This window comes from Coregonus lavaretus, assembly GCF_964263955.1.
Source record: "Coregonus lavaretus genome assembly, chromosome: 2".
NCBI classification, from domain to species: domain Eukaryota; kingdom Metazoa; phylum Chordata; class Actinopteri; order Salmoniformes; family Salmonidae; genus Coregonus; species Coregonus lavaretus.
Genome location: NC_139989.1, coordinates 30,278,126 through 30,301,144, shown reverse-complemented (window position 1 = coordinate 30,301,144; position 23,019 = coordinate 30,278,126). Strand labels below are relative to the sequence as shown.

Genomic DNA, 23,019 nt, shown 5'->3' with positions numbered 1-23,019 from the left:
CAGTCTCAGGACATGCTGAGGGGTCATGCTGTCCCCAGGCCTAAATTCAGCCACCTCCTCATGCTCTACTGCCTTCTCTCCTCCTGAGATGAACCCGTTCCACTCCTCCATGCCCCGTTGTTCTGTCCTCCACTCCATCTCCTCCTCATCTTCCTCCTCATCTCTCAGCTAACGTTTCATCATCCTCTTCTTCTTCTCTACTCTCTGGCGTGGTTCCTTCTCCCTCGTTCTCCATTTGGCATGCTCTCACTGACAGGTCTTTGCCAATCCCTCTTTATTCCACATTACACTGGTCTGTATGGCTCTCTTTCTTCACTGTATGTGTGGCTTGATGGGATAGTATGGTTGTCCTTCTCACCCGGTGTACAGAGCCAGTAAATTTGTGTGATAATCCATACCTCGCACACCCTCAGTGTCAGTGACTCAAACAGATTAGGTCAATCTCAGGTTGGTAATCTGAGCCAATCCCTAATTAAATACGGATACAGCGGCTACAGGAGGGACAAACAATAGAGTAGGAGAGTTGAAATGATAGAAAAGAGGAATAAGATGAAAGGGAGTAGAGAAAGAGTAAAAGGACGTGATCGACTGAGAGCTTTAGAGGGAAGCAGTTTCTTTTTACTGTTTGTTCAAACAATGTAATTTACACATTCTGTACACGTATGTTTATACATTCATAATTTATGGAAAATGGTTTTACAGATGACCATGATGGTGTTAAAAGATTCCCCTAATGTGTACTGGATAATTTCTTTGTTAAGCAGGCATTATGAATAATCAGTATGTTTAAATCACTTCACATTATGAGTAAAGTGTTTGACATCACTGTTGACCTCAATGGTAATAACGAGAATTATAGACTTGAATACTATCTGTCACTTTTCTCGTTAAACGTCCACTTATCACTCTTTGAATCTGGAACGTGTGAAATGAATTGAGTCAACAGGAAGCGTTGGTATAGATCATGTTTTTATTCCAAACTGCCGTCTGAGGGGACTGAGCCATGGAGGATGGAGGCGGGGCCATGTCATACCACAACATCATACCACATCCTGCTCAACCTCCAACCTGCACCTTATAGCTCTGTTGTCATGGTAATCAAACTGAACATTTCCTCATGTCAACTTCGAGTGGGTGGCTTGTGGTTCGAGGTATCCCATGGGGCCATAGGGCAGGGTGCGATGACGAGTGGCGCCGCAGAAGTGGAAGTCATGGGTAAAGGGGAAGAGGCAGTGAGATGAGAAAGCTGGACAATTAGGTATGTGTACTTTTCTGTTTATTTGCATAGATATTTTATTATCCATGAGTTATTGGTCTCCAATTGTGTGGAATCGCTAGATGTACAACTTTTTCCATTGAGAACTGACAGCTTACTGAGTATGAGACTGAGTGACATTGGGAAGCAGTGGGAGAGTGTTCAAAAGTGTGCTACAGTAATACAAGCAAAACCAAGTAATCTGATTAGCTGGATGCCTCTGTCGCTCTCTCGTTTTCTCAAGATCTCTCTCTTTCTTTATTTGTCATTCTCTTTCTCTCTCCCGCTCTCTTTACTCTCTCTCTTTCCCACTATTTCTATATATTTCTCTGTCCCTCTCTTTCTCGCACACAGACATGATGAGAGTCACTCTGATTTCCCTCGCCATGTGCCTTCCTCACCTCCTCGGCACTCCTGTCCTCCAATCCACCACAGCGGTTTCACCGAGCGCCACAGAAATCAAAACAACAGCTCTAGACCTTAGGATCCGCACTACAACATCAGACCCCCTGAAGCTTCCACTCTCCACAACTGAAAACCACCCTGGTAGGACTAGTGGCACGTTCAACACACAAGTGAAGAAAAGCGCTAGCTTAGCAGCTGTCAACAACTCAGGCAGAACGACTCAAGGAAGAGGCATTCTCAGAACAGGAACTGCCACTTACGCCACCACAGCCGGACAGAAGAGCAACAGGCACACAACTGCAGGAGACTTGAGGAGGGAAACAGAAAGCTACATTCACCATGAGACACCCTTCAGCGGACACACAGCCTCACCCACAACTGACCACCCCAGCACCACCACTCTCCCCGGGGAGGAAGGGACTGAGTATCATGACAGTAGCACCACTGAAACAGCCAGAGAATTTAACACACCAAATTCCATAGAGACATGGGCTGCTGACACCAGTAATGACTCCAGGCTAGCGAAGCCACACTTAGACAGGTCACAAGCAGCAGACCAGCACACTGCTACACAAGGACTAGAGATGGCAAGTGTAGATACTGCATCGGGAGATTACTACACAACACAGAGAGACTTCTTCACAAACACCCCAACTAATAGAGTGACAGGTTTGAACAGAGGTAAACAAAGTAAGGCCAACAGCGTCACAACAACAACAACAACGGTTTCACCTACGTACACATTCACACTTCCTGGTTTGTATGAGCACATTACCGTGACTTACAGGGCTACTGGCTACAAAACACAACCTGACGACACGAGCCAGTCTATGGACAACCAGGACCACACCACAGCCACAGTTTCAATCCCCCATGCTGACAATAGCACAACTCCATATCCCAAAGCTAACACATTTACAGATAATGTCACAGACAACTACACAAACACACTTTCATACAGTAATACCACAACCTCTAATAATCGTAACACAACAATACTTTTGAATAAGAAAACTCATACTCATTCACTCAGACACAACCACACAATCTCAGGCTATGACAACAGGCTGAACAACACAACTGAAAACACTGTGCATGCTCATCCTGAGTGCGGAGAGGCAGATGAAAGATCCCCATCGTTGCTTCCTGGCTCTACTAGACGGGTCTGTTTCATTGTTCTGTGGGCTCTGGGATTGACTGCTTCGGTCTTCCTTGGTCTCACTGTCTTCCTGTGGGTGCGTTTGTCAGTCCAGAGAGAGCGGGAAAGGAGAGTGAGGAGAGGAGGAGAGAAGGTGTCAGGGGTGGATCTGGAGAACCTGTGGGTTGACCAGATGTCATCGGTGGAGGAGAGGGTGGAATTCTGGTACGCCAACGGCTCCACCATGGGACCTGACCATAAACGAGAGAGCGGGAGGGACAGGGTGAAGGAGAGGGGGAGGAGGGAGCAGCAGAGGCAGAAAGGGACAGAGTGTGACAACCTGTGGACTCAACCCAAAGTGACACTGGAGGACATCACAGATTTCTGGTATGCAAATGGAAGAGTGATACCAGAAGAAACTAAAGACCAAATGTTGTTGGAGACCTGTGTATGATTTTGTTTTTTGTACTACAGTACTACAATTTACCTGGAATTACTTTGGAGAGAAATGTTCATCATTATTTTAACAATTCCATGGTAGATTTGAACACTGTAACATTTCCATTGTCAATTCACAATCTGTATGTTTATTGGCTGTAACAAAAGTATAAGATCTACATAAGTCTACTGAAAGACAGACATCCAAGTAGGCCTCGGTATCCCGAGTGGCGCAGTGGTCTAAGGCACTGCATCGCAGTGCTAGCTGTGCCACTAGAGATCCTGGTTCGAATCCAGGCTCTGTTGTAGCCGGCCGCGACCGGGAGACCCATGGGGCGGCGCACAATTGGCCCAGCGTCGTCCAGTGTAGGGGAGGGAATGGCCGGCAGGGGATGTAGCTCAGTTGGTAGAGCATGGCGTTTGCAACGCCAGGGTTGTGGGTTCGATAAAATAATGTATGCGCTAACTGTAAGTCGCTCTGGATAAGAGCGTCTGCTAAATGACGTAAATGTATGTAGGCGTGCAAACACACCCTGGCTCAAACATTTCATCACACACAGCTTCTTCCCTTTGTAGGGCCAACTTCTCCTTTTTCCTCGAGAAAATAAGCACATGACGCAATAGACAAAATGAAGCTATTCTTTAGTTACTTGGCATCTCTTCAACCCCACCTGTCTCTCTTTTGCAGTTACCGAAACTGTTTTACGAAGAATTTGATGCTCTGAGGGGAAGAGATAGAGAGAACCAATTAGAGAGAGAAAGGGAGGGGAGAGAGAAAGAAGAGAGTGAACAGGAGGGAGGGACGGAGGAAGAGAGCGAGAGAAAGGTGTTTCGTACATGTACTAGTGCACGAGACGTCATCCACACAGAACAGGCGTTAAAGCCTGTGCCTTTAAGGTGGATTCATAATTTCAACCCAACCGTTTTCTCCAAGCAACATGTTGGTAAGTAAGATAAAAAATGGCACACATTGATAGATGTCTGATCTAAACAGACACTGATCTGGATAATAATAGACAAAATATGGCTTTGTGACGGTGACTGTTTGAGGAGGCAAGAAAAAGGAGGGAAAGATGTTTCGAAAATACAATCAGATGAACTTTCATAGGCTTGTGTTAAATTTACTGACATGCTCTTGTAGTAAGGGGGTCCTCCTAATGTATCTCTTCATAATTATTTGTAAATACATTTTTAGAGGACATTTTCTTGAAATATGTTTTTTTTTTAATCAATCGGTCTTTAAGTCTTCATCTTTTATCATTATTTTTTTAAATTATTATTTTGAAGATTGGCAAACTTGCTTTTAGACACTCATTTAGATTTTTCACCCCCAATTCTATTATAAATAACAGTCAAATGGATGGTGACATTGTGGACAATAATAAATAACAAGAAGTAATGTTGGTAACTTCCTTAATTTTTAGGTGTGTGCTAAGCAAGCATTTTACATCTACAGCAGTCCAGACAGTGGATGCTGTGAGGAAGTAAACTTATTATACAGTACATGTGGGAATGTACACATAAAATAACCTCTCCATTCCATCTTCCATTTCTTCCTTTACCCTTCAATCTGTCCTTTTCTATATAGGTCTCATGCTTTTTTTGGTTCACCGTTGCTGCAATCTCTCACGCTGCACTTGAAATAGACAGCTGATATACAGAATAGTAGAGTGGCGTGCAGGGGAGGAGGAAAGCGGAAGAGCGAGAGAGGAAGAGAAGGGTTGTGTCTTTCCGGCCTATTTGCACCCAAGTACAATCTAGTGAACCACAAGCCCAGCAACCAGGAGAGACAGCAAGAGAACAAAGGTTTGACTATGTAAGTGCACTTCAAATGCCTAACACTCAGTCAAACCATAGATTATTAACAAGAGCAAGGCCTGAAAGAAAGGGAAAGTCCGAGAGCAGTGAAGATCAAAGCCTGACACTCAGTCGTAGTCAAACCAAGAACCCCGGTAGCTGATGACGGATTCCGCTTTTCTTTTCTAAAATGTACATTTTTCTGCTCTAGACTTGTAAAATAAACTTCCAATACCTTTCAAGCCACAACGCTGTCGCTGACTCACCTCAGAGAGAGGAAGACAAAAGTAATCTTAGAGAGATCAGCAAAACCCTTCAGGGACAGTTGACCTCTGTGACCCCTCTCAGTTCTTGCCCAGTATGGAGCGGATACGGCTGATGCTCGGGGCTCTGCTCCTCTCCCTCTCTCTGCCCAGTCTCCCTGCCCAAGATAATGTCACCATCACCGTACCTGAGAATGTCACCATGGCAGCACCTACTACGGAGGACGTCACGATTGCAGCCTCTACACCTGAGGCCACCATCGGAACAACGCCTGTTCCTGTGGTCGTCACTACGGCACAGCCCGCCACTGAAACCATCACCCCAGTAACTTCTGTTCCAGTACCTACCGCTGATGCCATCACTATGGTAATAACAGACCCTGAGACCACCACCGGTCAGGTGGGACCACCAACTTCTACTTCAGAGGCTGAGACAATGACACCTTCACCTGTGACCACTGAAGGGCCTGTAGATACGACCACTCCACCTGGCCCTAAACCCACCCTCTCCCAAGACGTCCTGATGACCACCTCTTATTTTCCAACCACTTCCCAGGACCACCTGACTTCTGTTATCCAAGTCTGGCCACTTCACACCACCCCTCGTCTGACGGAGGACTCCTCTCCTACACCTGAACCTATCCACACTGCCTCAGAGAGTACTGCCAACCACACAGAGGGACTTACCACTGCACCCACCTCCCCATCGGTCAACGCCGCTCCCAGCCATGCCATGACCCCCACTACCACCCATACCTCCACCTCCACAGATCCAGACCCTACAGTGGCCGAGGTCGGGGTGCAGCTAGGTCAGTCCATCTTGCTCTTCATCGCTCTCCTGGTTGGGGTTATATGCATGGGCATAGTCTACTGCATATGTCTTATCGTCAGACGAAAGAGGCAGAGCCGCACCGAGTACTTTGAGTCCAGCTTCCGGAACGGGAAGGGTTCCAAGCGGAAGAAAGGGGCAGAGGAAGACGCCTGGGCGGGGCCAGTGAAGTTAGGGGGCGGGGACAGGGAGGAGGGTGAGGGCGGGGAGGAGGGAGGGAGCCCAGAGGACAACAAGACAGAGGGGGCTGGAACGGATGTGGTGCTGAGCACATTCATAGCCAACGAGACTGAGGAAGAGAAGGGTGGGCCTGATGGGGGAGTAGGAGTGGCTGGGAGCAAGGAGGCGGAGAAATGGGAGGAGGAGGAGCCTCTGCTGTACATTGATGAGGGAGTGGAGGAGAGGCTAGAGAGGATGGCTGCTCCTTCACTCTCAAAATCTAACTCTGAGAAAAAGAGAGGAGAGCGCAACGGAGAGGGGGAAAGTGAAAAAGAAATGGAGAGGGGAGAAGGGAATGGACAGAAAGAAAATGAGCCTGAGAGAGGGGAGCAGAATGGAGGAGCGGCATTCTGTCTAACCACTGCAGTTTAAAAATAGAACAGTTTTCCAGAAAAGTTTTTCTAGGTGATAATTGTAAAAGTGTTGGATATTTTTGTACTACTGAAAAGGCCTTTGACATTGTATGTATCTGTGATTGTGTGCTCTGTCAACATAACATGGTTGTGTGTATAGCCATACGTTTTACCCGTTGTATTTTGTATGATGCTTTTTCTTAATCGTTCTTTTTTAAATAAAGTTTTAGGATGTGCAGAGAGCATGTTCTAGAATTAAGTTGTTGAACGTGACAGAATGAATACTTTTTGCTTAACAATTTGATGTCTTCAAATGCACTTTATTTCTGGAACTGCTTGAATCAATAGCACTCAATTCATAGGGGTGAATCTTAACTTCTACTAAGTCGAATTTTCACTTAGTCTCCCATTGACATCAATGCATGATTAAGTGAATATTCAACTTCAGTGGAAGTTAGGATTTGTCCAATAGTTTAGGCTTTGTTTACTTGATTTTATATATGTTGCTGATTATGGCCACTAGGTCGTGCCCTTTCCCTATCTTTATGATCAGAGAACAGTTCAACTATGTGACCTGCAGTAAAGACCGTGGTGACACATAGGTCTTCTGTTCTACTGGCCTGTTTTTTCTCAGTTGCATCTGTTGCAAACATCTAGCAGAAAAACAACAGGTACCTCAAGCAGAGATCAAACACAGTTTTTCAGGCAAAAAACTAAGTCAGGGAAAACCCTCTGATGTAATCACACATGAAACCTAGAGATACAACAACCGCTTTAACTAAGATTGATCACTGTAAAGGCAATGTCCTTGGTAGGTACGTAAGCCAAATGTTCAATTTTATCCTGGTCAAAACTCTACTACACCCCTCAACCTCCCTCAACCATTTGTTCAGGAAGGGGAGGAAGTGCGTGTGTGTGTGTGTGTGTGTGTTGGGGGGAGGGGGGTGCATACAACAGAATCCGAGGAAATAGAAGAGAAAAAATCTGCAACTATGGCAAACAAATGCCTTAAATGTCTCTCTGCTCTGCTGAATAGGATAATCTGACAGATAATGTTTGTTTAGAGAGAGAGAGAGAGAGAGAAGGAGAGAGGGAGAGGGAGTGTGAGAGATGGAGGGAGGGATAGAGAGAGATATGTGGTGAGTAAGGGGACAGGGGTGAGGAGGAGGAAGGAGCGGTGGAGGAGGAACGGCAAAAAAATATGAGGGGAGGAGGGAGAGCAAGAGAGAGAGAGAAATAAGAGTGGCAACAACAGTCACATCTGGAAGTTATTGAAAAGTAGAGAGAGCAAGGGAGAGAAAGAAAGATAACTTTATTGTAATAGAAAAGATAGAAGAGTCAGAGGTAGAAAGGATGAACAAACTCTAAATGTAGGGATAGACTTATTAAATGTATCAATTGAGTTAAAGATTTACGGGAGGACAGAGTTTATTTAAAAGTTGACAGAGAGAAAGGAACAGAGGAAAAGAAAGATCAAAAAAAGAAAGAAAGAAACTGGAATTCTATCCTAAGAACAATCCATACAAAGAGGGGAGGATGACAAAGAGGGAAAACTCAAATGTAGCTTTCTAATCTGGAGGACCGTTCAAAGCATATGTTATTGAAATTAAATCAACTCAACAAAGGAGAAGAGTCAAGAGAACAAAAGAGGAGTCCCATAGTCTGGAATTCTTCTACTCATTTGTCTGTCTATCAAGCCTGTGAGCCAACCGTCAGACAGGTACAGTAGGCTTAATTAACACACACACACACACACACACACACACACACACACATATGTTAAATGTCTTAGCCATTGCAGATATGCCTTGTCTGTGTATGCACGAATCCTAGTAATGGCACATATTGATTTATGATAAATTGGTTGTGTAAGACTGAGACTAATTTATATTTCATATAATTTACATCAGAACTTAAGCCAAAGTAGTTATTTTCTTATTCTGTAGGTCTGCCTCCAGTTATGTCCATTCTAAGTGTTGAACAAGTAAAAACGCATAAAATGCTTTTGCATTGTTCACACTACTAACATCAATGTCGTTTTGCTTGATCAAGAATTGTTCCCCATTTTCAAAGACCGCCTCTTATTGTACATCTATTAACAAAAGAAGCACTCCTCTGTTTCATTCTGTTCTAAGTATTTTTAAGTCTATTCTACCACACTATTCTTCCCTCTGGCATCAGCATGCCTTTAGAATGAGCTCTACTTCCAGTTGTGTTGTGAGTCATGTTTATCCTGTCTGTGGCTGGTCATGGTAACCTTCCACGACCACCCCACATGAGTTCAATTAGCACGCACACACACACAATTAGCAGTCCAGCAGGAGAAGGGAGGTTCCTTCCTGTCCGCTCCGATAAGCTGACTTCCTGTGTGTGGAACAGGTCACTAGATTCCACCACAGTGACTGTGTGACTTATTAGACCCACTCCGGAACACAGGCTAGGGAACAAGTCCACCATACACACTGTACAGGCACAGCCCCCCCCCCCCACACACACACACAACTAACCACAGACACACCATACAAATACCTTTACAAGTAAACTAACCACAATACACAAAACCATCTGCCACAACAACCACACCTCGAATATGCTGTATGCCCAAGGTATACTTGAGTAGAGTTTAGTAGATTAAACTTCTCAAGTCTTGTCTTGAACTTGTTATAACCTAATTAGCTTGAACTTGATATTAGTATATAGAATACTTTGTTCTCTCTCTGTCAGGATGTCAGCCTCTCGGAGGTGCCTGTGCTGCGTGAAATACCTCATGTTCGTCTTCAACCTCATCTTCTGGGTCAGTACATTTACATCTCTGTCCTTTGGTATGCCTCAGTTTTCTAAAGGCACAATCTGTACGATTTTCTGCTGTTCAATGGTCATTTAAATTAATTATATACAGTACGGTATACCCATTGTTTGAATCTTGAAGAATATAGCTTACCAAACAAAGTGGGAGGGTCAGGCTGTTGAAATCACAGATTGGGCTTTTAAGCTCCAATTCCAGTTCTGCTCTGTTTCTGTTTCTGGTCTTTGTCTAGTCCTGTTTGTGTGGTTCTATTACAGTGTTCTTCTAGCTCTCTGCTTGTCCGGTTCTGGCTCAGTTCTGGTCTGTTCCATTCTACATACTTACATACCATAAGAGATTGTAAATTCTGGTCTTAAACTAGTCTGATTCCACTCTGGCCTTGTTCTAGTTTTGTACTGGTTTTGCTGTGGTCCTGTGTCTATTATGGTCAAGTTTGGTCTCTTTATTTGTCTCCCAAATTAATATATTTGTGATCCCAGATAAACGTGAATATGACCTTAGGCTGGGGAACAAGTTCACCATGCACCACAAGTCATGTACAGTATTGGCTAACAACACTAGGATGTGAATACAAACTCTGAATTAGATATCATAAAGTGCAAAGTCATAACTGGCGCATGGAGTAAAAAAAGAAAAAAAGGGTCACAAAGTGGAAAAACACATGATAAAGCCTCTGGTTGGCGCCACCTAGACATAAAACTACACTCCAATAACTCTGGACATATGTTAGTTGGTAGGAACATATGGAAATACGCTCAACAGTAAGACTCCTGCCAAATCTCTACTTATGTAGGTCAAGCAGGCAGCATTGATGATTTCACTCTGTTTTAAATTTTAAAATGCACAACTTATAACACAGGGTAGCCTGGTCCCATCTGGGCGGCAGGTAGCTTAGTGGTTAAGAGCGTTGTGCCAGTAACCGAAAGGTCGCTGGTTCTAATCCCTGAGCCGACTAGGTGAAAAACCTGTCAATGTGCCCTTGAGCAAGGCACTTAACCCTAATTGCTCCTGTAAGTCGCTCTGGATAAGAGCGTCTGCTAAATGACCAACTTATTACTTACTTATTTATCTGTAAGTGCTTTTACACATGTAAACACATACAGATCTGGGACCAGTCACAACAGGCAGGGTGAGTCCCAGTGCAAAAACTTGCTTCCTTTCCTATGTCCTATCTTCTAACAGTTCACTCGAAAATCTAAGTTTGTCCGACAAATAGATTACTTTTGAGGACTGAAAACATGGGTCAAACTTTGATTTTGGAATGAACTACCACTTTACGTATTGGGATTCACCTTAGTCACCTTTTGTGTCTCTTGTCTCCTCTGTAGCTGGGAGGATGTGGCCTGTTTGGAGTGGGAGTGTGGCTATCATTCACCCAGTCCGAGTTCTCCTCCCTCCCGCTGTCTTTTCCCTCACTCTCTGCAGCAAACCTACTTCTGGTTGCTGGGGGCGTCACCATGGTGACAGGCTTCCTGGGTTGCCTTGGCGCCCTGAAGGAGCAGCGCTGCCTGCTGATGACGGTGAGTCCCCATGACATCACAAAACATGGGTCAACCTCAACCATGTCAACTTACCACAACACAAAAAACCACATACACACGCACAGGTCCAAAGGATTAAATACAGTGGGGGAAAAAAGTATTTAGTCAGCCACCAATTGTGCAAGTTCTCCCACTTAAAAAGATGAGAGAGGCCTGTAATATTCATCATAGGTACACGTCAACTATGACAGACAAAATGAGGAAAAAAAATCCAGAAAATCACATTGTAGGATTTTTTATGAATTTATTTGCAAATTATAGTGGAAAATAAGTATTTGGTCAATAACAAAAGTTTCTCAATACTTTGTTATATACCCTTTGTTGGGAATGACACAGGTCAAACATTTTCTGTTGTCTTCACAAGGTTTTCACACACTGTTGCTGGTATTTTGGCCCATTCCTCCATGCAGATCTCCTCTAGAGCAGTGATGTTTTGGGGCTGTCGCTGGGCAACACAGACTTTCAACTCCCTCCAAAGATTTTCTATGGGGTTGAGATCTGGAGACTGGCTAGGCCACTCCAGGACCTTGAAATGCTTCTTACGTTGCCCGGGCGGTGTGTTTTTGATCATTGTCATGCTGAAAGACCCAGCCACGTTTCATCTTCAATGCCCTTGCTGATGGAAGGAGGTTTTCACTCAAAATCTCACGATACATGGCCCCATTCATTCTTTCTTTTACACGGATCAGTTGTCCTGGTCCCTTTGCAGAAAAACAGCCCCAAAGCATGATGTTTCCACCCCCATGCTTCACAGTAGGTATGGTGTTCTTTGGATGCAACTCAGCATTCTTTGTCCTCCAAACACGACGAGTTGAGTTTTTACCAAAAAGTTCTATTTTGGTTTCATCTGACCATATGACATTCTCCCAATCCTCTTCTGGATCATCCAAATGCACTCTAGCAAACTTCAGACGGGCCTGGACAAGTACTGGCTTAAGCAGGGGGACACGTCTGGCACTGCAGGATTTGAGTCCCTGGCGGCGTAGTGTGTTACTGATGGTAGGCTTTGTTACTTTGGTCCCAGCTCTCTGCAGGTCATTCACTAGGTCCCCCCGTGTGGTTCTGGGATTTTTGCTCACCGTTCTTGTGATCATTTTGACCCCACGGGGTGAGATCTTGCGCGGAGCCCCAGATCGAGGGAGATTATCAGTGGTCTTGTATGTCTTTGTTTCTGGTGTCCTTTGACAGCTCCTTGGTCTTGGCCATAGTGGAGTTTGGAGTGTGACTGTTTGTGGTTGTGGACAGGTGTCTTTTATACTGATAACAAGTTCAAACAGGTGCCATTAATACAGGTAACGAGTTGAGGACAGAGGAGCCTCTTAAAGAAGAAGTTACAGGTCTGTGAGAGCCAGAAATCTTGCTTGTTTGTAGGTGACCAAATACTTATTTTCCACCATAATTTGCAAATAAATTCATTAAAAATCCTACAATATGATTTTCTGGAAATAAAAATCTCAATTTGTCTGTCATAGTTGACGTGTACCTATGATGAAAATTACAGGCCTCTCATCTTTTTAAGTGGGAGAACTTGCACAATTGGTGGCTGACTAAATACTTTTTTCCCCCACTGTATCTCTTCTAACCCATCCCTCTCTTTCCCATCCCCCTCTCTCTCTCTCCCTCCCTTCCCCCAGTTCTTTGTAATCCTTTTGCTCCTGGTCTTGACAGAGGTGACTCTAACCCTGGTCCTCCATATCTTTCACAACGAGGTGAGTCCAGTCTACCATCCATCTACAACCCTCCTGGCTACTCATAAAGATCTAGTTTCACCCACTAATGTTTAACAACCCCAAAAGGGGGTCATTAGTAATGTTTTACCACTATATGATAACTAAATTAACAACCAGTGTAAAAAACGATATACCGACACAGAGGTTGATTCAGAAGACAAAGAGGTGATACAGTCATTTACATTCTAGAAGTTTTTGAAATCTACATTATCCCCTACATCTGTCTCATATGCTGCAACTATATCAAGGCCCACACTTCATCCTTCTCTCTCTCTCTCTCTCTCTCCCTCTCCATCCCTTCTTTCAGCTGGACACAAAAGCGCAGGATGAGTTAAAGGAGGGGATGAAGGATTACTTGACAGACGAAGGACTGAAGTCGTCATGGGACAATGTGCAGAAAATGGTAGAGGGGGGATGGGGGTTAGGGGAAACCCACCAATCCCTAGTCTGTCACCTTATATGGTCCCTGTGTCTGTTCCGTGTATGTTTAGTGGATTTAGTGATAAATCACTTAAACTGACTGACGGTGATAGTAAGAACTTACACTGAGTATACAAAACATTAAGAACACAGGCTCTTTCCATGACATAGACTGACCAGGGGAATCGAGGTGAAAGCTGCTATGATCCCTTATTGATGTCACTTGTTAAATCTATTTCAGATCAGTGTAGATGAAGGGGAGTAGACAGGTTAAAGAAGGATTTTTAAGCCTTAAGACAATTGAGACATGGATTGTGTATGTGTGCCATTCAGAGGGTGAATGAGGCAAGACAAAATATTTAAGTGCCTTTGAACAGGGCATGGTAGTAGTTGCCAGGCGCACTGGTTTGTGTCAAGAACTGCAATGCTGCTGGGTTTTTCACACTCAACAGTTTCCCATGCGTATCAAGAATGGTCATCCAGCCAACTTGACACAACTGTGGGAAGTATTGGAGTCAACATGGGCCAGCATCCCTGTGGAATGCTTTCGACACCTTAGTGTAGTCCCGTGTACCTCAGTTGGTAGAGCATGGCGTCAGAGGTGGAACTGCATTAGAGCAATCCACAAGCAGCCCTGTGCGGTAGGCTATTGCGGACACTGCCATTGGATGCACTGAGTCGCTTTAGGCTGATATAAATCCTTATTATTTAGTTGAATGATTTTCAATTTGTATCATTATTTCGATAGGCTATACAGCCTACACTTTCTGGTTTTGAACTTCTAATGTGAGTGGGACGGGCGTGGCTTCGTGACAACTACTGGAGCAGACACTCACCGATTTGACAGCTCTAATGCAGTTACACATCCGACATCGCCAAAACACCAGGGGTGTGTTCAGTTCACTTGAATGTTTGCTACGTTGTGGAACAGCTTGTACTGAACGACACGTTTCCCCAAAACGTTCTTGGACAGACTTTGAGGTACTTTTGCTCCGTTCGGCGGGTGTGCCGGTGTGTGGCTTGAAGCAATGACTGACGTATTTAAAAGGGCAGAGGTGCATTTTGAAGTTACAACCCAACCCCTCCCTGTTCTTCAACTGGTCGTTCAGTACAGCACAGTTTCCGTTCAACGTTCTATTACGTTTTGTGTACTGCACGCAGCCCAGCTATGCCAGTGTAGGCTATCCCGCCTTAGTGATCATTAAAGGGCCAATCCGCAATTTATGATTTTTGGAAATCAGCTAACTTCCTGCATTTCAACACATTTTGCCATGGTGCAGAGTGAAACATTTGCAGTTTTATAACGCTATTTTACACATTTTGTCTTGAGGCTAAGAGAAAATGTTGCCGTTTTAAAGCAAATTTCCTGCAATTCTACACTTATGCTGTTTTATAGCTCCCCACTGGGCACAGGCTTCAATTCAACGTCTATTCCATGTTGGTTCAACGTAATTTCATTGAAATGTTGTATTTGTATTTATTATGGATCCCCTTTATCTGCTGCCAAGGCAGCAGCTACTCTTCCTGGGGTCCAGCAAAATTAAGGCAGTTCATACAATTTAAAAAACATTACGATACATTCACAGATTTCACCACACAATGTGTGCCCTCAGGCCCCTACTCCACCACTACCACATATCTACAGTACGAAAATCCATGTGTACGTGTGTGTTTAGTGTGTATGTTATCGTGTGTGTGTATGCATGTGTCTGCGCCTATGTTTGTGTTGCTTCACAGTCCCCGCTGTTCCATAAGGTGTTTTTTTATCTGACGGGGAAACAACGTTGATTCAACCAGTGTGTGCCCAGTGGGCCATCTCATGCTTTTGTTGACATTTTGCCATGAGGCTGAGAGAAAATTGTACAGTTTTACAGTTAATTTTCTACACATTTTGCTATCATATGCTATCTGGGGGCCCCCCGACCTCCAGGAGGGCCCCAAAACTCCAAAATAAAACCCAACGTTTTTGGGGGGGGTTGGGGCACGTGCCCTGCATGCCCGTCCCTGTCCCCTTTCCTGTTTCAGGAAAAAGCTGAAGGATGGGCTGGAGAAACGTAACCACTCTCAAATTCATAGACAGAGCAATGGATGCCAGAGGGGTATCCTACGAAGCACGCTAGATCTACTCATGGTTTTCTAAAGCTAACCAGCTTCAGTTAGCTTCACATTCCAGCTCAAGCTTCATCCATACTACAATGGTGGATATTGCTCGTCCACCTGCCGCTAACTCTAGCAGGCTTGTAACTGCACGTGCATGTCGCAAATGGCTAGTCGAACACCCTACTTTTCATTGAGACAATGCTGAAACATCAATCAATGGGCGAGTCAGTGCCACATTTTCAATTGTGCCGAAATCAAAATGAAAAGTTATCTTGCAAATTCAGCAGTGTGAAATAGGCTTTTAGAAGTGCCGTTATTTTATTACTTATCGTTAATGCAGTCTTTGGTGTGCTTATCAATGCACACACTCCTTTTTTCCCACTCCTATCAATATTTATTTATAAAGTCATACAAAAGTGTTACATTGCGTGAAGTTGCGTTCTGTCATTACTAAAATCTGTAATGTGATATTTCAACCAAACATTTTTACACAAAACACTTTTGATTAATAAAATATTTAATCAGTCGACTTCCTCAAATGAAGGGGATGATGACGCAATCTTTGCAAGAGGGAGGAAATCTGGTCCTCAACTCATGGTTCAGTCATTTCATTCAGGGTAAGTGGAGTTAGCCCTGAGTTAGCTTGTCCCGGAGTAGGTTAGTTCTGAAGGATTCGTTGCCATAGAAATGTACCTGGCTAAAAGGTGAGCCACGTTCGTATGACCGGTTATACCTAGTTGAACTCAGTTGACCTAAATTACCTCCTAACTCCTCAAACCTGCTTCGTAGGATACCCCTTTAATACAAACATTGGAGTAAAACAAGCTTATATTTTGGGTGGTTCTGGTGGGGTACGACAGTTGAACTAAGCTCATGAGGCATTTATAATTTATATTCTTCAAGAATCAATGGCTACATATCATTCATTTATATGTCCAAAAATGGATGTAGCAATTGCAGATTGTCCCTTTAAAGGGACCTTACTTAACCAGAGTCAGCATGCAACTGTAGCTGTTTCAGTAGACTTCCAGCCATTGTGCGAACACTAGTTAGCATTGGCTCGCGAAACTACCTCTAACTTCCTTAATACTGGACAGAGACATAAAAAGTGCCCATGAGTTCATCTGACTCTGCATAGGTAGAAAAAGGGCCAACATCTGGCACAATCCCTTTAAATATTGATTGGCTAGAAAGTTACATCATGTACATACAGTATCAGTGAGTCTGAGGGGCTGTGCAGTTGCTGATCCAGGGACACATTTTTTAGGGACACGCTCAGGGACACATTTTCAAACAAACAAACTAACAATCTGACAGAGAGAGTCAGAGACCAACAGAGATAATAACAAATATGCAATATTTGTTTCTTAGTTCAAGTGCTGCGGCGTGACCAACAAAACAGATTGGTACCTCGTGATCAACGGAACGCTCCCCTTTTCCTGCTGCTCCGGTGGGATGGACCAATGTGTTGAAGGATGGATCGAGGTCAGACCACTTTTCAAATGTAGGGGGGGGATGGGGAGGAGGGAGTGTCAGGGGAGTCAAAGTTCAACAGCCTGCGCACAAGACATTTCCCAGCTGCCTACATGTCTTGCTAAGAGTCCAGATGTGCGTGTGCGCTCACACTTACAAGAATGTAAAGAATGACCCTGACAATACAATTTATTTCTTGACTGCGTTCTTTCAACACCCAATTCTCATCAACATATTGCTCTCCTTCTCTCTCACATCTGTCCTCCACTCTTCTCCCCCCTACCCAACCCCCATCTCACTCTCTGTCCCCCACCTTCCCCCCCCTCTACTGCTCCTTTGCCCTTTTCTCTTCCCCAATTCTCATCAACATATTGCTCTCCTTCTCTCTCACATCTGTCCTCCACTCTTCTCCCCCCTACCCAAGCCCCATCTCACTCTCTGTCCCCCACCTTCCCCCTCCTCTACTGCTCCTTTGCCCTTTTCTCTTCCCCTTTTCCTCTCACGTTTTCCTCCCATCCCTCCCTCCCTCCCTCCCTCTCCTCCTTCCCTCCCTCCCTCTCCTCCTTCCCTCCCTCCCTCCCTCCCTCCTTCCTTCCCTTTGTCCTTCTCCCTTTCCGCCATTTCCTCTTCCTCTTCCCTCTCTCAGCCGTGTTATCAGAAGGCCAGACAGTGGCTCCTGGACAACATTCTCTCTGTCCTGGTGTTTGGAGTCTGCATTGGCATTGTCCAGGTAACTACCACATATTAATAGCTCAATCAATGAATCAAATCAAATGTTATTTGCCACATGCGCCGAATACAACAGGTGTAGACATTACCGTGAAATGCTTACTTACAACCCTTAACCCACAATGCATTTATTTGTTTAATAAAAAAGTAAAATAAAACAAAAAAGTGTTGAGTAAAAAAGAGCAGAAGTAAAATAAAATAACGGTAGGGAGGCTATATACAGGGGGGTACTAGTGCAGAGTCAATGTGCGGGGGCACCAGCTAGTTGAGGTAATATGTACAGTGAGGGAAAAAAGTACTTGATCCCCTGCTGATTTTGTATGTTTGCCCACTGACAAAGACATGATCAGTCTATCATTTTAATGGTAGGTTTATTTGAACAGTGAGAGACAGAATAACAACAAAACAAAACCAGAAAAACACATGTAAAAATGTTATACATTGATTTGCATTTTAAATGAGGGAAATAAGTATTTGACCCCTCTGCAAAACATGACTTAGTACTTGGTGGCAAAACCCTTGTTGGCAATCACAGAGGTCAGACGTTTCTTGTAGTTGGCCACAAGGTTTGCACACATCTCAGGAGGGATTTTGTCCCACTCCTCTTTGCAGATCTTCTCCAAGTCATTACGGTTTCGAGGCTGACGTTTGGCAACTCGAACCTTCAGCTCTCTCCACAGATTTTCTATGGAATTAAGGTCTGGAGACTGGTAGGCCACTCCAGGACCTTAATGTGCTTCTTCTTGAGCCACTCCTTTGTTGCCTTGGCCGTGTGTTTTGGGTCATTGTCATGCTGGAATACCCATCCACGACCCATTTTCATGGGGGTTCTCACCCAAGATTTGACGGTACATGGCCCCGTCCATCGTCCCTTCGATGCGGTGAAGTTGTCCTGTCCCCTTAGCAGAAAAACACCCCCCATGTTTGACGGTGGGGATGGTGTTCTTGGGGTCATAGGCAGCATTTGTCCTCCTCCAAACACGGCGAGTTGAGTTGATGCCAAAGAGCTCGATTTTGGTCTCATCTGACCACAACACTTTCACCCAGTTCTCCTCTGAATCATTCAGATGTTCATTGGCAAACTTCAGACGGCCCTGTATATGTGCTTTCTTGAGCAGGGGGACCTTGCGGGCGCTGCAGTATTTCAGTCCTTCACGGCGTAGTGTGTTACCAATTGTTTTCTTGGTGACTATGGTCCCAGCTGCCTTGAGATCATTGACAAGATCCTCCCGTGTAGTTCTGGGCTGATTCCTCACCGTTCTCATGATCATTGCAACTCCACGAGGTGAGATCTTGCATGGAGCCCCAGGCCGAGGGAGATTGACAGTTCTTTTGTGTTTCTTCCATTTGCGAATAATCGCACCAACTGTTGTCACCTTCTCACCAAGCTGCTTGGCGATGATCTTGTAGCCCATTCCAGCCTTGTGTAGGTCTACAATCTTGTCCCTGACATCCTTGGAGAGCTCTTTGGTCTTGGCCATGGTGGAGAGTTTGGAATCTGATTGATTGATTGCTTCTGTGGACAGGTGTCTTTTATACAGGTAACAAACTGAGATTAGGAGCACTCACTTTAAGAGTGTGCTCCTAATCTCAGCTCGTTACCTGTATAAAAGACACCTGGGAGCCAGAAATCTTTCTGATTGAGAGGGGATCAAATACTTATTTCCCTCATTAAAATGCAAATCAATCTATAACATTTTTGACATGTGTTTTTCAGGATTTTTTTGTTGTTATTCTGTCTCTCACTGTTCAAATAAACCTACCATAAAAATTATAGACTGATCATTTGTCAGTGGGCAAACGTACAAAATCAGCAGAGGATCAAATACTTTTTTCCCTCACTGTACATGTGGGTAGAGTTAAAGTGACTATGCATAAATAATTAACAGGGTAGCAGCAGCATAAAAAGATGGGGTGGGGGTGGGGGGGCAGTGCAAATAGTCCGGGTAGCCATGATTAGCTGTTGAGGAGTCTTATGGCTTGGAGGTAGAAGCTGTTGAGAAGCCTTTTGGACCTAGACTTGGCGCTCTGGTACCGCTTGCCGTGCGGTAGCAGAGAGAACAGTCTATGACTAGGGTGGCTGGAGTCTGACAATTTTGAGGGCCTTCCTCTGACACCGCCTGGTATAGAGGTCCTGGATGGCCCCCAGTGATGTACTGGGCTGTACGCACTACCCTCTGTAGTGCCTTGCGGTCAGAGGCTGAGCAGTTGCCATACCAGGCAGGGATGCAACCAGTCAGGATGCTCTCGATGGTGCAGCTGTATAAGTTTTTGAGGATCTGAGGACCCATGCCAAATCTTTTCAGTCTCCTGAGGGGGAATAGGCTGTGTTGTGCCCTCTTCACGACTGTCTTGGTGTGTTTGGACCATGATAGTTTGTTGGTGATGTGCACGCCAAGGAACTTGAAGCTCTCAACCTGTTCCACTACAGCCCCGTCGATGAGAATGGGGGCGTGCTCAGTCCTCTTTTTTTCCCCCTGTAGTCCACAATCATCTCCTTTGTCTTGGTCACGTTGAGGGAGAGGTTGTTATCCTGGCACCACACGGCCAGGTCTCTGACCTCCTCCCTATATGCTGTCTCATCGTTGTCGGTGATCAGGCCTACCACTGTTGTGTCGTCGGCAAACTTAATGATTGTGTTGGAGTCGTGCCTGGCCATGAAGTCATGGGTGAACAGGGAGTACAGGAGGGGACTGAGCACGCACCCCTGAGGGGCCCCCGTGTTGAGGATCAGCGTAGCAGATGTGTTGTTACCTACCCTTACCCCCTGGGGGCGGCCCGTCAGGAAGTCCAGGATCCAGTTGCAGAGGGAGGTGTTTAGTCCCAGGATCCTTAGCTTAGTGATGAGCTTTGAGGGCACTATGGTGTTGAACGCTGAGCTGTAGTCAATTAATAGCATTCTCACGTAGGTGTTCCTCTTGTCCAGGTGGGAAAGGGCAGTGTGGAGTGCAATAGAGATTGCATCTGTGGATCTGTTGGGGCGGTATGCAAATTGGAGTGGATCTAGCGTTTCTGGGATAATGGTGTTGATGTAAGCCATGACCAGCCTTTCAAAGCACTTCATGGCTACAGACGTCAGTGCTACGGGTCGGTAGTCATTTAGTGCACCAGCTGTTGTTTGTTTACAAATATACACAGACCGCCACCCCTTGTCTTTCCGGAGTCAGCCGTTCTATCCTGCCGATGTAGCGTATATCCCGTCAGCTGTATTTTGTCCATGTCGTCGTTCAGCCACGACTCCGTGAAACATAAGATATTACTGTTTTTAATGTCCCGTTGGTAGGATAACCGTAAGTCATCAAATGTATTTTCAAATGATTGAACATTGGCTAATAGGATTGATGGAAGAGGCAGTTTACTCACTCGCCGTCAGATCCTTACAAGGCACCCCGACCTACGTCCACAAAATCTCTGTCTCTTTCTCCTGCGAATGACGGGGATTTGGGCCTTGTCGGGTGTCTGTAGGTTATCCTTCGCGTCCGACTCGTTGAAGAAAAAAATCTTTGTCCAATACGAGGTGAGTAATCGCCGTCCTGATATCCAGAAGCTCTTTTTGGTTATAAGAGACGATGGCAGAAACATTATGTACAGAATAAATGACAAATAACGCGAAAAAACACACATAATAGTACAATTGGTTAGAGGGCTGTAAAACGGCAGCCATCTTCTCCGGCGCCATCCGTATGTCCAATCTCAATAAGCCAGGGTTGTATTCCACCAAACAGGATCATTGTTAGTCAACAAAATGTTATAAACTCCCAGATATAACTTAACTTACATGTTTATAAAGAAAGCTTGAATCTGGGTCATTGAGAATATTGAGTCTGTTGTACCATATCTAAACTCAATAAACTAAGAAATATGAGCTCTCAGTGAACTAAGAAATATGAGCTCGCACTAAGAAATATGAGCTCGCTCAATAAACTCAGAAATATGAGCTCTCTATGTGAGCTAAGAAATATGAGCTCAAAACACTGAGTTAAAAAACATCTAAACATTTAGGAAAGTTATCTGGCAAATAATTCACTTTATCCGGTTTTGTGAAATATAAATCAAATCAAATCAAATTTTATTGGTCACATGCGCCGAATACAACAGGTGCAGACATTACAGTGAAATGCTTACTTACAGCCCTTAACCAACAGTGCATTTATTTTAAACAAAAAAAGTAAAAATAAAACAACAACAACAAAAAGTGTTGAGAAAAAAAAGAGCAGAAGAAAAATAAAGTGACAGTAGGGAGGCTATATATACAGGGGGGTACCGTTGCAGAGTCAATGTGCGTGGGGCACCGGCTAGTTGAGGTAGTTGAGGTAATATGTACATGTGGGTAGAGTTAAAGTGACTATGCATAAATACGTCACCATTTTTATAACTCAAATACATTCTCTTGTCGTTTCAGATCCTGGCCCTGATTTTCTCCCTGCTGATGTACTGCCAGATCCTCCGTGCTGAGAAGTACCTGGACTGATCTGGGACTGGTCCTTCACAGACATGAGAGGCTGAATGAGAGACTCCCTAGCTGGCACAGAAAGTTAAATGTAACGTTCCCTTAAGGTTGTCCTTTGGTTATTTGACAAATTACTTCCCCACAACGTTGTGGGAACAAAAAAAGTGTTAGCTGGGTCCTGGATGTGATATACCAGCTGCTGGGGATGGTTTTTCAGAACATTAAATCCAGATCAAAATCATCCTTTTGTGTGTTCAATTCTGTTAAGTTTGAATAAAATATATTTGAATGAGAACACATCACACTTTTGAAGGGTTATTTTAATCTGGATTGATGGTTCTTATAACAGTGCACTAAAAACCATGGGGCACATTCCAGGTCATCTTCATTGCAGTCATGTTGCTCAGATGGTCATATCTCACAACGCCTGGAGAAGTGGAATTAAATTGGCTTTGAGAGATCTGATCATCTGAACAACACGACTGCAATTCTAGCCATTTACTTATCCAGTATAAGGAAGGACATTATTTGTAACTATTGGAGACTACATGCTACTACTTGTCACTTTCACTATTAGGTGATACAAATGATATTGTTTAGTAGTGAAAATGTAAAGCGCTTGCTCTGATGCCCATGGACAAGCAGTGAGATTTGCCCCTAAGAAACATTTACAGTATTCTATTCTGCAGCATCTTTTAACCAGAAGTCTAAACTATATGTTTAAAAGTGAGCCTTACCAAAGCAAATAAAATGTAAATCCATTGTCATCTGTATGCATGTGAAGTGGTAGTTACATTTACATTTTAGTCATTTAGCAGACGCTCTTATCCAGAGCGACTTACAGGAGCAATTAGGGTTAAGTGCCTTGCTCAAGGGCACAGACAGATTTTTCACTTAGTCGGCTCGGGGATTAGAACCAGCGACCTTTCGGTTACTGGCACAACGCTCTTTACCACTAAGCTACCTGCCGCCCCGTTGTTGTGAACTTGCACATTTTGTAAAATACACTTAACCAAATGTATGAATCTCTGATTATGAATGTGGTAATAGTTGGTAATAGTTCAAACTTGTTT

The 23,019-nt window shown here is 44.3% G+C and overlaps 2 protein-coding genes across 2 annotated transcripts; both read left to right on the top strand.

The window, feature by feature from the left end:
• The first annotated feature begins 3,507 nt into the window (after positions 1-3,507).
• LOC311143462 (uncharacterized protein) lies at positions 3,508-6,962 on the top strand. The gene is made up of 2 exons (XM_084179279.1): positions 3,508-4,180; positions 4,825-6,962. The coding sequence occupies exon 2, from the start codon at positions 5,394-5,396 to the stop codon at positions 6,714-6,716; it is 1,323 nt and encodes a 440-aa protein (XP_084035405.1). The 5' UTR covers positions 3,508-4,180; positions 4,825-5,393; the 3' UTR covers positions 6,717-6,962.
• Positions 6,963-7,901: 939 nt separating this feature from the next.
• LOC311143533 (tetraspanin-4-like) lies at positions 7,902-22,713 on the top strand. The gene is made up of 8 exons (XM_084179369.1): positions 7,902-8,417; positions 9,422-9,491; positions 10,832-11,023; positions 12,679-12,753; positions 13,082-13,177; positions 16,666-16,779; positions 17,414-17,497; positions 21,899-22,713. The coding sequence occupies exons 2-8, from the start codon at positions 9,423-9,425 to the stop codon at positions 21,965-21,967; spliced, it is 699 nt and encodes a 232-aa protein (XP_084035495.1). The 5' UTR covers positions 7,902-8,417; position 9,422; the 3' UTR covers positions 21,968-22,713.
• Positions 22,714-23,019: the final 306 nt, after the last annotated feature.